At 36.8% G+C, this 12,480-nt stretch overlaps 1 protein-coding gene across 1 annotated transcript; it reads left to right on the top strand.

Annotated features, from left to right (window-relative positions):
- The first annotated feature begins 479 nt into the window (after positions 1–479).
- On the top strand, positions 480–11,965 carry LOC116256209 (eukaryotic translation initiation factor NCBP). The gene is made up of 6 exons (XM_031632497.2): positions 480–757; positions 9,658–9,750; positions 9,835–9,939; positions 10,036–10,113; positions 11,337–11,456; positions 11,609–11,965. Exons 1-6 carry the CDS (start codon positions 569–571, stop codon positions 11,738–11,740), a joined length of 717 nt encoding a protein of 238 aa, XP_031488357.1. The 5' UTR covers positions 480–568; the 3' UTR covers positions 11,741–11,965.
- Positions 11,966–12,480: the final 515 nt, after the last annotated feature.

Below are 12,480 nucleotides of genomic sequence, written 5' to 3'. Positions count from 1 at the left end.
TTCTACTTTATTGAGTATGCAACTTCCCTCACAAAGTGCAGACATCGAATTAATAGTTTCCAACAAAAGTGAGGTCTAAAAAAGCCAAAGGACAAAAATGATCTACGTTTTATAATTGTAACTAAAATTCGTTCTTAATATAATAGGCGCCACAATAAGCCTGGTTCCAATCGTGCCCAATTCGTTTTGACTAATTTGTTCAAATAGTACCAAGTTTTATATTTTAATTTTTAATTTTACTTATTTTTATACTTAATTTTAATTATTTTTTAGAATTAAATATTTATTGCCGATTCGGTTCTGAAACCCATTTTTATGACAGTATCCTCAATTAGGAAGCCCGAAAATGCGAGAAGCAGAAGCTCCGGAGGGAATTGGCCCCATCCACTGGTCTCCACGAGAGCGGAACTCAGGGGAAGTGCTTATACCCGATTCTGGATATCCGACCCGACCACGACTCCTTTCTCGGATCGGTCTTCCCTCCTTCAGATCGAATCATCGAAAACGAAAGTAGGCGGAAAGTTGCAGCCATTCTACCGGCGAGAAAGAGAGAGAGAGAGAGGCAGCCATGGAGGGCGTCGCGGAGAGACAAGCCATGGAGGGGAAGGGTCCATCGCCACCTTCAGCGGTCGCTGCCACCGTTCTCGAGGAAGATGCCAACAACAGCGGTGCCACCGGCAGGAACTACGGCGAGAGGGAGGCCGAGGAGAACGAACGCCGTTCGCTCGAATTGAAGGCCGGCCTCCATCCCTTGCAGGTAATAGCTACTCTTCTCCCTAGGGATCCAATTTCCCCCTCTATCTTTTGATGTGTTCCCTCCTCGTTCCCGGTTTATGCTTTCGCGCCTTCCCATCGATTGAATCCTTCTCATTCTCATTCGTCCCTAGGGTTAGAGTTCTCCCTTCCCATTCCTTTATTTCCGCACCTCTGTTTCTATAGTTTCTGTCTTACTGAGTTTGGCCATCTGCTTTGTTGATGATTGATCATTCCTTTCCAGGTCCGCTCTAGCAGACCGGTGGGATAGCGTTTCTGAATATAGCGATGATTTTTCATTGTTTTCTATTTCTTTCAAATGATTACCAGGCGAGGATGGGGTGTTCTTGCCTTGACGATTTTCTCTGGAAATACTTGTAATATGATGCTTTCTGAATAAGAGCGCAATAGTGATGTTTCGGCATGCTGACCAATGAAAAATTTTAGGTGAATGGTTAATTTTCTCTTCTTGTTTCGGTTGGTTTACCTAGGAGAACATACGGGAACAACTGCCATTTTTAAGATATGATTTTGCTAGGGTGCTTAAAAAAAATACCAGGCTGGGGCTTGCTTGATGTATATTTTGTAGAGGTGTTTGAGTGAGTGGATCCTTTTTTCAGTTTCCAAATGCCAATCGAGTGCATTCCATGAATAGAATGTTCCGTATCATGCTTTTTGATTTCTGGCCGTTTCAAAATGAGTAGCTTGACAGTAATTTGTTGCGTACCCATATAAAACAAATTCCTTTCAGGAAACGTGGTAATGTCCTGTTGAGCTGATCTGAGTGAATAATGGGTGCCATCAGTCTCCTTGTCCGTTGCATGCATACACCAACCTACACTGGTTATCTCGTTTCGAGTTCATATCATAAATAAATGGAGGAAGCAAACTGAATGGCGGATCCATGTTGGTTTAGGTTCTCAAGAAATTCTGTTTTGCAAGTACAAATCACAAATTATGCAGAGTTGCAATCTTCTCCACATTTTGCATGCATTCAAACAGAGGGATTCTGGTCCATGCCACTATAGAAATAGAAAGATTGGTGTGCCATGTAGGGGAAATATTTGATGCTGCTGCCACCATTCTCCTATTTGAACCTTTTGTTGTTAGTAGTATTTGCCTTCTTTTTCTTAAATTATTTCATAAAGTTATTACGAATTATGGGATGGTAGCATGATTGCCACCTATTACAATGGCCTTTAAGAGGATATAAAGAGTGATAGTTGGTGATTTATGAAGGACAAACGCTGTAAGCTTCAAGGGATAAGAATTTTATGTGATGCAGTAGTCTTCTGGAAAAAGGTCGGTTTTGTTGGTCAATACTTGATTGGATGTTATTAAATGAGATACTTGGATGAGAGCCATGGAAGTTGTTGGTAGAGCAAGACAAACTTCCTTCAGTAAACTGGATTAACTGTCATATCTTTGTTACTTGAGAGTTGAGAGCATGTTTGAAATTCAAAGATCTCCTACTATCAATGGTCTAACAGGAATTGCTTGTTGAATCTTTGTTTGTCATCCTTTAGTTTTTTCTTTTGTTACTTCAGTGGACACTCTTATTGATGAAAAATTTTAGTATGATGAAATTGAGATGAAACTTTTCAAGTTTTCAACAGACTTTAGATATGATAAAGGCATAAGGAAGTGATAAGCAACCTGCATCGGGCATAGGCTTTTCATAATTTCTTTAGGCCTTCATAACTATGAAAAGGTTTTCGTTCTCAGCAAAGGGGTTTGCCGTAGGTGGTGGGTCCTCTTCAATTTTACTATGTTCTATGAAACAACGCGACTTCTTTTCTAGGCAAACTTTGCCCCTCTTGGAGAAAAAAGGTTTTGTCTAATCTCATGTTGGGATTAGGGGTGGACATCACGCCAGCCCGGCCCGATGTCTGATCCATCGGACCCGGGCCTGGTTACAATAAAAAATTGGTTTTTAAAATATAAAATATTTTTTTGAATATAAAATATATTTCTAATAATAATATATTATTAATGATAAAAAATAATTTTAAAGATTAATCGGGCCGAATCGAGCCTTCGTCGAGCCGATCCGAGCCGACCCATCGGGTCCGGGTTGGGTTTTTCTGGCCCGGAACTGGCCCCATACCGGGCCGGGTATTGGGCCCCCGCCGGCGCTTGGCCCGACGCCTATCCTTAGTTGCGATCTATGTCACAGTGGTACGTGGGATATGCCCACGTATCGGTATTAGCAATGTTGTAAAACGCGTATCGTAAGCCGTATCGGTCGGGCTTTATGATACGCCGTATCGTAAAATATCGTAACGTATGGTAACCGTATTGTAATTTTTTTTAAAAATTATTAATAGATCAGAAAAAATTAAAAAAAGGAAAAATTCATAAAAAATCAGAAAAAATTAAAAATAATAAGTTCTTCATAGAAAACATGTTTGAGATAATGATAGACTTATTATTGCTACAGGCTTACGCGTTCATCATTCATAGACATGAAAATTCATAACAATATCATTCAACAAAGCATAAGCCATAAAATGATAAAACATTCAAGTGTTCAACAACCATAGATTCATAATTCTTAAGTCGTTCGATACATATAAAATGAAAGCACTCTTGACTTGACTCTCTTTCATGATTCATCATTCATAATCTTCATCATCTTCATCTTCATCTTCATCGTGAAGAATTGGAAGATCCTCACCAACATATTCAGCAGAAGTAGTAGCAGACTCTCGTTCATCAACAAAGCCTTCTATTGCTTCAGCTTCAAGGTTGAAGCATTCAAGATCTTCATCATCAAATATTGTAGCTGGTTCTTCCTCAAATATGCCTATATTACCTTTGTTTCAACCTCATATTATATCGAACAAAGACAAGGTCATTCAACCTTTTATGTTCGAGCCTATTCCTTTTTTTGCTATGGATATGTTGGAACACACTCCAGTTCCTTTCGCATCCACTAGCACTGCATGTCTGGCTGAGGACTTTGATTGCAAAACGTGTTAGGTTTGAACAATCAAACCCATACCTATTCCACCACAAATCTAAACAAAAATATAACAAATCAATGTGAAAATTTTAAAAGAATCAAATGTAACAAATGCAAAGTAAATTAAAATTTCTATGTATATTTACCTGGACGCATGGTTGTTGTGGCTCGAATGGCGACAGGTTGTCCCATGTTCCGAAAACAAGTATAGTAAGCTGCTGCATGAAGATGTTGATGAAGTTGTCCAGTCCACCTTTTATCTATAATCTTCCATATGGGCATATATAACCTTTTCTTTCCTTTCAAGTTGTCTCGAATTGCTTCTTTTGCTTTAAGGTGTATCCTCGCTGTCAGCTAACCTGAGAACTTTAACTAATGGAACACAAACCTTCAATAGCTTCACACATGATTCTCAAAATTCGTCATTGAATACAATATCCACAACTAAAGAAGCATTTCTTTTATGAGCATGTGGATATGCAGTCCATTCTTCACTAGCGAACATCTGCCTCAAAGGAGTTTTTTGTTTCACCATACTCTGCACAGTCAATACATTTGTGGCAAATCTAGTTTGTGCAGGTCGTATTAATTCAACTCATTTTATAAACTTTCTCATCAAATTCAATACATATGCATGATTATAGATAAATTTTGTTACCTCTTGACATTAGTCAATCACTGATTTTATATCATGCATCTCATTAAGATATTGAAGCATTAGATTAACACAATGAGTGACACATGGACTCCAAAAAAATGTTCTATACTTTTGAAATAACAAATCTCCTGCAGCTCTATAATTTGCAACATTATCTATAGTAAACTGTACAATGTTTTCAGGTCCAACTTCTTGTAGGACATTATCAAAAACATTGAACAAAATCTTAGCAGTCTTAGGAACATCAGACAAGTCAAGAGATTTCAAGAACATTGTACCTTTAGGGCAATAAACAAGAAAATTTACAAATGTTCTTGATCTTGTATCAGTCCATCCATCTGACATAATGGAGCAATCTGTTTCCTTCCAACATAATTTCAACTCATCGCAATGTTCAGACACTTCTTTGACCGTATCCTGAAGAATTTTGCCCCTCAACTGATGATATGATGACATTTTGAATCCGGGGCCTATAGTAGCAATTGCAACTGCTATGACTTGGAATTGAAAAGATTTAGCGGCATTAAATGGAATACATGCATCATAAAACCATTTCCCTACCATCTTTTGTGCATGATATAACATATCTTTAGATGTCATAGTAGCACGAATCTGCGGCTGACCACGTGGGCTAGTATATGAAGGGAAAAAACTCACAATAGAACCAACACTAGACCTACCAATAGGAACTCTACCACTAGGTGGTCGCATACCACGCCTGGCCATAATATCTGCTGTCTCTTCTTTTCCTTCTCGTTATACCAGATCGACCTCCTTCATACATGATCCCTTTTCTTCTACGATCTCTACCTCTTGAGGTCTCCAAATCTGTTCTTAGACTGCTATCATCTTCATCATCACATTCATAAGCTTCTTCCTCTTCTTCATCTTCCAAAGGCTCATTATAGCCTACATCTGCGTCTTCAATTTCTTTTTGTATCCTCTTTTGACTTAAAGCAAGAATCATATCTAAACATTGCTGACGCATAAATGGAGGCAAAGGTTTGTTTGGTCCTCCAACACAAGGAGACGCATCTTTGGAGGTCCCTGCCAAATGGTGTTTCATTCTACTAATCCCTCCTAAAAATGTATTCCCACAAAAGCTACATTTGAGTTTCAAGCGGTTATTCTCCTTCACCCTTTCGCACCATTGTCATGTAGGATCCATATCTTCGAAAAAAAAAAAAATGAAAACTTATGGTAAACTTAATGAAAAACATTCAAAATCTTTCAATCTACGGTTGTATGGTAAAAAATTATGAATATATGGTAAAAACATGAGATTTCATACCTTACGAAGAAGAAATGAAGAAAACCCCTTTCCTCCCAACGAAAATCAACCACCCACGCACAAATCGACCCCTTAATCTTCGATTTCACAGTGAAAATAAACTTTTTGATGGTGAAAATGGACGATCGCCCTCCTTGACGACAGTATGCGAGCGTGAGAAATGAAGAACGGAGGGTATTTTTCAAAAAGAAGTCGAATAAGTAGGTCTCGGGCAGGTTTCTGCGAAATCAGCCTGTATCGTATGATATGGGGTGTATCGCCCCGTATCGTATGATACAGGCGATATAGGAACGATACACCCCCTATTTAGTATTTACGATACGGGGGGGGGGGGTGTATCGTATCGTATTTTCAAAACGATACGGTACGTATCGTACGATACAGGCTCGTATCATACGATACGTACAACACTGGTTATTAGTACAACTGTATGGCACAATACGGCTGGATCAATTCCGAAATCATATTTTTTTCATTTTTTCTTACATTTTAACGATATTTTTGTTAGCTTATTTATGTTTTATGAGATTATATGTAGAAATTATGAAAGAAACTATTAAAAATTATCTTAATATTAATGTATATATATATATATATATATATATATATATATATATATTTGTTTGCTGTACTCCCGTACCAAAATTTTCTAAATTTCCGTACATGTACCCGCTTCCCCGAACCCATACCCATACATATGTGACATAGGTTCGGATATAGCCCCTCATTGCTTTGTTTTTTTTTTTATTTCTTCGGTACAATCTAACATGGTGAAATTTTCACTTGTTTTTTTTACCCTATGCAATGTAGTTTTGCTTAGAAAATTTTTTCCATAGGCAAAACATTGCTTTGAATCAAGCATCACCATAGGAACTAATTTATCTTACGTAGTCTATGGGTTTGAGCCATGGTTGTGTTTTAAAGTTAATTACTTGATCTGAGAGTAGAAAAATAATTTCGTTGATGCTTGCTGGTCGTATGTTAGGAATTCTTCATATGACCAGCATGATTTGAAACTTCATACCTTATGTAGAATCTGGTTCGACATCCCAAGTCTACAAATTTAAAGTAATTGATGAGTAGTTATAAGTTATAATATTTCCCCAGCTGTCACTTTGTCAAATTTTCATGTTACTTTTTCTGCTTCCTGAAGTATAATATAAGTTATTGTCCTTGTAAGATAGAGGTAGTAAATACAAAAAAGTGATAGGTACTCTCTTTTCTGAAGGGAGGAGTCAGTGACTGCTTGACAACGAGAGATAATAACTGAGGAAGAGCCTCAAGATAATGCTGTCCTAAAGTTCTTATTAGTCTGGATGCACTTCATTTTTAGCCATTTCAGATGGCATTTGGGGTCTGGGCCTGTTTGAGCAGGTTGATTGGTGCCACTGGGCTGCCTGTTCCAACTCTTACAGTAAATGGGACCATGTATCTTAATTTTTTGCCGCACATCTAGGCACGTGCCTTTGCCTGGCAAGAGCCTCTTGCCTGGGTGAGGCACTTAATTAGCCAAATGGAGGTAAAGAAAAAAAATGTTGCTTTTTAGTTTGACTGTAAAAGTTTATAGTTTTATGGTTTTTTTTGTTTGCTCTATCTTCTAATATCTTGTTTAATTCCTCAGAAGTCTCACCTTTGTCCACTTTTCCACTTTCTTCCCTCTCTTTATCTTGCCCCCCTTTCTCTGTTTAATGGGACTGCCTAGTGCCACGTAGAGCCCATCTGGGTTTTTTTATGTGGTCTGCCACATTGGGTGACATAATGCTTTTAAGTTTTAACTACATGGAGATACATTGAATATGAAAAGCTCAGTAGTGTATATTCATCATTTATTTCATGCGTTGTTATGTGCAGTTGATGATCTATGAGGGCTTCTTGACTCTTAATGATATTTTTTATCTTCTATTACTTTTGTCACTTTAAATATTTTGTTCTTAAACCTCCTTATTGATTTTAGTTTATAATTTATTCAACTGTCGTGGACTGACTCAGACTAGCTGGCCCTGACTGGTCTGTGTAAGCCTTGATTGACCTATCTGACTTCCAATTTTGATAATTTTGCTCTTGCCTAGAGCTTCAATCTATCTTTGGTGGTACCACCAATATATGTCAGCTAGAAAGCAGATGCACAACAAAGTGTGCACGTTCAATGATGGATATTCTACATTTTAACTTAATTATAAAAGAGTGTGTTAGCTCAAATGTCATTCTCTAGTATTTAACAGAAAGCCTTTTCCTGGAATTTTTGTTTTTTTCAAATTTGTTTGTCTCGAGTAATTATCAGAGAAAACATTAAAAATATGTAAAGAATAGTAAATAAAGTTATAAAGGACGAGTTTTTTTTACTAATTTTCCTGAGTGAAGAAGAACCGAAATTTTGCAAACAATGTGGAGAAAACATGTTGAAAAACAATTAAAAATTTTATGAGAAACAAAAAGTGGAAAACATATACTTAAGGCACTTATGGAAAAGTTTTATTTTAGGAAAAGGAGGAAATATCACAATATTAATTATTATTCGAAGATTTTCAAATGTAGCATGATAATGTTGCTGATAAAAGCATTTTATTCTTTTTTTTTTCCGATTTTATAATTATTGTCGATAATTGTCGCTATGGATAAATCAGTTAGGAACATGTGGGAGCTTGTTTAATTATTTCCAAGTCTTAGTAATTGTTTGTGGTTTTTATGAATGTTAACATGTTATCACCAGATTTCAGTGAGATTTTGAATTATTTGCACTTTTCTTGTTATGGCGTGGTATAGGAAAATTTGTATTGATAAAAAAACTTGCAAGATATTGAAAGTACAGAAAGTCAGAATACTTCATGGCATTATCGTGAACTTTCATTTAATTGATCAATAAGTAGCCATTCCATCATTTTCGTATTTTTTCGCTTTCTACATTTCCTAATACTGAGATTTTCTTGATATTGATTAGAAAATGATTAATAGTCACATTTTGCTTTGCCGATATAAAGTTATAAACTGATACTGATCTTTGTGACTATGATTACGACAGAACTATATCTTCCATGAACTTACAGTTGAATACATAAGATATGGTAACAGTCAGAAACTGCATATTTCAATCCACAAACACAAAGAAATTTGAAAACTATCTCCATTTAGCTTCATTTCTTCCATGCATTCTGTTGCTAAAGCAATCAGTGCAGCTTAGCATTTATTTCTTGATCAATGTTCATTATAAAGGACTGCAATCTACATCAACAAAAACTTCAGTTGTAAGTGTTTCGTATGAATTTAGTTTGCAAACGTAGATCTCCATTAACTTTCATTATCACTAACAGGGTTGATTTACTGGAATATGTGCACTTCAAAACCCAGAATCTCTTAATATGATTTAGTTATTTGACCATTTTAGTGTGTTCAAAAGTGTTAAGATACTCTTTACAGGAAATGTTGGGTAGGGCTAAATGCGCGTTCATAAATGTCTGTTGTAATGTTAAGTATCTAGTTCACTTGTTAACGAGGAAAAACATGACGATGTATATGTGAAATGTGAAATGGATATATGTGTAGGAAAAATGCAAGTTTCTGTGGCTTACAGGTGCTGTTGCATTTTCACTTATCCTCTACAAGCAAAAAGATGAACGCACCTATTCTGATGTGCCTGCCTTTTGAAAATATCATTGGCTTTTCAATGAGATGTCCAGAATGTGTGCTCTTAAACGTGAAAGTGTGCTGCTGTTTCACCCTTTTCTGATTACTTGTGTAATTAGGAATATAGGGCGTATGCACAAAACACTAGTTATATTATTTTCCATTGCTGCACCATAGACTGTCACTAATGCTTATGTGATGACTGTTTTCCAACAACAAATTTTTAATTTTAACCAGCAACATCTGCTATCCATCAGATTTAAATTCCCCTATATATCTTCTGGAAACTTTTTTTAAAGAAACTTCTTACAACTGAGTGTTCTTTGCTATTTTAATTTCTCTGACATCTTTTATGCATGGAAATTTCAGCACAAGTTTGTCTTTTGGTACACCCGCCGCACAGGAGTTAGGTCACAGACCTCATATGAGGATAACATAAAGAAGATAATGGATTTCAGTACGGTATGACTGAGATAGGTATTTGGTAATCTGATTTCTGTGTCATCAAAATTTAAGCAAATAAGGTTAAAGTACATACTCTTACAGGTTGAAGGATTTTGGCTCTGTTATTGTCACCTTGCACGCCCTTCTTCTTTACCAAGTCCCACTGATCTGCATCTTTTCAAGGAAGGAATTCGGCCGCTATGGGAGGCAAGTTCATATAATCAAAAGTAATTTTGCTTATTTAACTTATTCCCTTTGCAATGACGTGGAATTTATTTAATAAGTTAACTGTCCTTCATTCAGGATTCAGCAAATTGTAATGGTGGAAAGTGGATAATACGGTTCAATAAAGCCGTGTCAGGACGCTTTTGGGAGGATTTGGTAAGTTGGAGAGCTACATTTGTTTCTCGGCCAAATGATAATCCTTATGTGAGATTGTTAATTATTTTTTTAAGGTTTGAGTGAGCAATTGTCAGTAATGAATTTTTGAAATTGGCAGCTGGAGACCATAGGTTTGTATCTAAATATGCTCTTCAGATTGCGTACCCTTTTTCTGTAGTCATATAAGTGTAAAACATGTGTGTTATTAGATGCAAACTGCAAAGTCATCTGGGAGCCAAAGATGTATAAGCAAGATTTGGTAGTAAACCAAATGGATGGCATACAGGCTATTGTTCTTTAGGGTTTATATTTGTGATTTCTGGGCTTCATTGAGTACACAAGCATCAATGCCCACCAAGGACTAATGCAAACAGTATCCCCTGCAAATTTGAAGTGCAAAAAATGCCCAAAATTTTGTCTTTTATCCTGGTCGAATATGTATTCATAATCTCAAATTCAATTGGTTAAATTTCTCTTGGAGAACCTTATATGGGAGTTAAATGTTCTCTTAATGGCATGTTTTCATTATTTTCTTGATTTCTCCTGGAATGTTTATGGACTTCTAATCATATATTCTATTCAAAATATCCAACTAATATCATGTATCCATTCTTTTACATTAAGTCTTTGTTGTCACATAGATTTGTTTCTGCATGCATTTTTTTAACGACTTTTGGCTTCTGTAAGTCCACTGGTGAACTATTTGAAAAAGCATTTCTTCTTTAGCATAAACTTAGAGTGCACCACTTCATCAGTTTACAGATTTTTAGATTCTTCCATGCTTTCTCATAAAACTGTGATTATTGAAAATGGAAATACGGCAGCTTTAGAACATCTAGAACTAATATTGAACAGCAAACCGTAGTTTATTAATAGTTAACAGTTTCTAGGCAGTTAATGATGGAAGCCATGCAACAATGAAGGCCACTTTGCTGTTGGGGCAGAAAGTAGTTGCATTTGTTTTTCTCAGGTTGGGCCAGGTTCTGAGGTCTTCCAGCTTCTTTTCAACATGACGGCAGCTACGGATTTTGTATTTTGGTCCCAACAGTCCTCTGACTGGGATGTTTGCCGGAGCTTGTCATCATTGGGACAGGATCTTTTGTTGATCCCAATTTTTTGTTGGACATAGTTCTCCCAATTTTTTGATAATAAAAGGTTTGGGGGCCTAACCCCCTAGCAGCTGTTCTCCCCGGAATAGTTAACAGTTATCTTCATGTTGACAGGTTCTTGCTTTGGTTGGTGATCAACTTGATGGTGGCGAAGATATATGTGGTGTTGTTCTAAGTATCCGTTTTGGGGAGGACATTTTAAGTGTTTGGAACAGAAATGCAGCAGATCATCAGGTAGTTATATCCAGTTTCCTTGCTGAAAAATGCATGTTTCCGTCGTTTTTTTAGTTGCTTTTGCATGCGTAGAGTTTACGAAGCTTTTCTCTGTCTAGAAATATGTTTTTTAAGATAAGAATTGTCTGAGTGATTATTTCTTTGTTGATCAGGCTGTGATGGCTTTAAGAGATGCAATCAAAAGACAATTGAAACTTCCTCCTAGTTACCTGATGGAATACAAGGCTCACGATGCATCCTTGAAAGATAATTCTTCCTACAGGAATACATGGTTGAGAGGATAACCTGGTATGTGTCAGCAGTGTACTGATATACAAGCGGTAAATGTCAAAGATTGTCTTGCTTTTGCATGAGGCTGAAAATAGTTCCATGGATTTGTCTTTTAGAGATTCGTATAGTCTCTCTCTTTCTCTCTCATGTATGTTACCTAGACAACATTCTGAAAATATAGCAATGTTATTTGAGCATAAAAATGATATAAGCAAGCAAAAATAACACAATGTTCTCAATGTTATGATTCCGAAAATCATGATATCGACCAGATGATGGCAAGACACTGTCAACCAACCGCATGGGCATGGCTTTGTTGAAGATGGTTGTGAGCAGCACCAGGGCTGTGGAACAAATCTCTCTCTCTCTGTCTCTACTAGCTGTATGGTTTCAAGTTCGATTGCCAGGCATGGTGGTTATCTGAAAAAGCCCTCTCCATTTGATTGTACACTTCCATTCAGCCGCTATGTTTCTGATTCAGATTTCAGATCAGTGCACTCAGAAGCTATACCTCTGATTTGGATTTTGGGGATCATGATATCAATCCCTGTACTTTATCCTCTCCGGAACCGGCGGATATTATCCCCGGTTTAAAAGTTTTCCGACATCTGACCTAATCTCAAATTGAAATTCATTTAACAGTTGATTCAGTATGGAGCTTTTCTGACCATATTTGGACGATATCAATATCTTATGCATCCAAAGCTTGGAGTCATTTGTTTTACAGAGCATGCTTCTGGACGATTTTACAGTT

The sequence above is a fragment of the Nymphaea colorata genome, chromosome 6 (genome assembly GCF_008831285.2).
Source record: "Nymphaea colorata isolate Beijing-Zhang1983 chromosome 6, ASM883128v2, whole genome shotgun sequence".
NCBI lineage: Eukaryota > Viridiplantae > Streptophyta > Magnoliopsida > Nymphaeales > Nymphaeaceae > Nymphaea > Nymphaea colorata.
The sequence above is the reverse complement of the archived record's forward strand: the minus strand, read 5'-3'. Positions and strand labels throughout refer to the sequence as shown.

What these genes read in the sequence shown, in the direction of transcription:
- LOC116256209 (XM_031632497.2), top strand. Translation starts at nt 569, where the DNA reads ATGGAGGGCGTCGCGGAGAGACAAGCCATGGAGGGGAAGGGTCCATCG. An exon ending in CCGGCCTCCATCCCTTGCAG is followed by an intron (nt 758 to 9,657) that starts GTAATAGCTACT and finishes TGGAAATTTCAG; the next exon opens with CACAAGTTTGTCTTTTGGTA. An exon ending in AGATAATGGATTTCAGTACG is followed by an intron (nt 9,751 to 9,834) that starts GTATGACTGAGA and finishes ATACTCTTACAG; the next exon opens with GTTGAAGGATTTTGGCTCTG.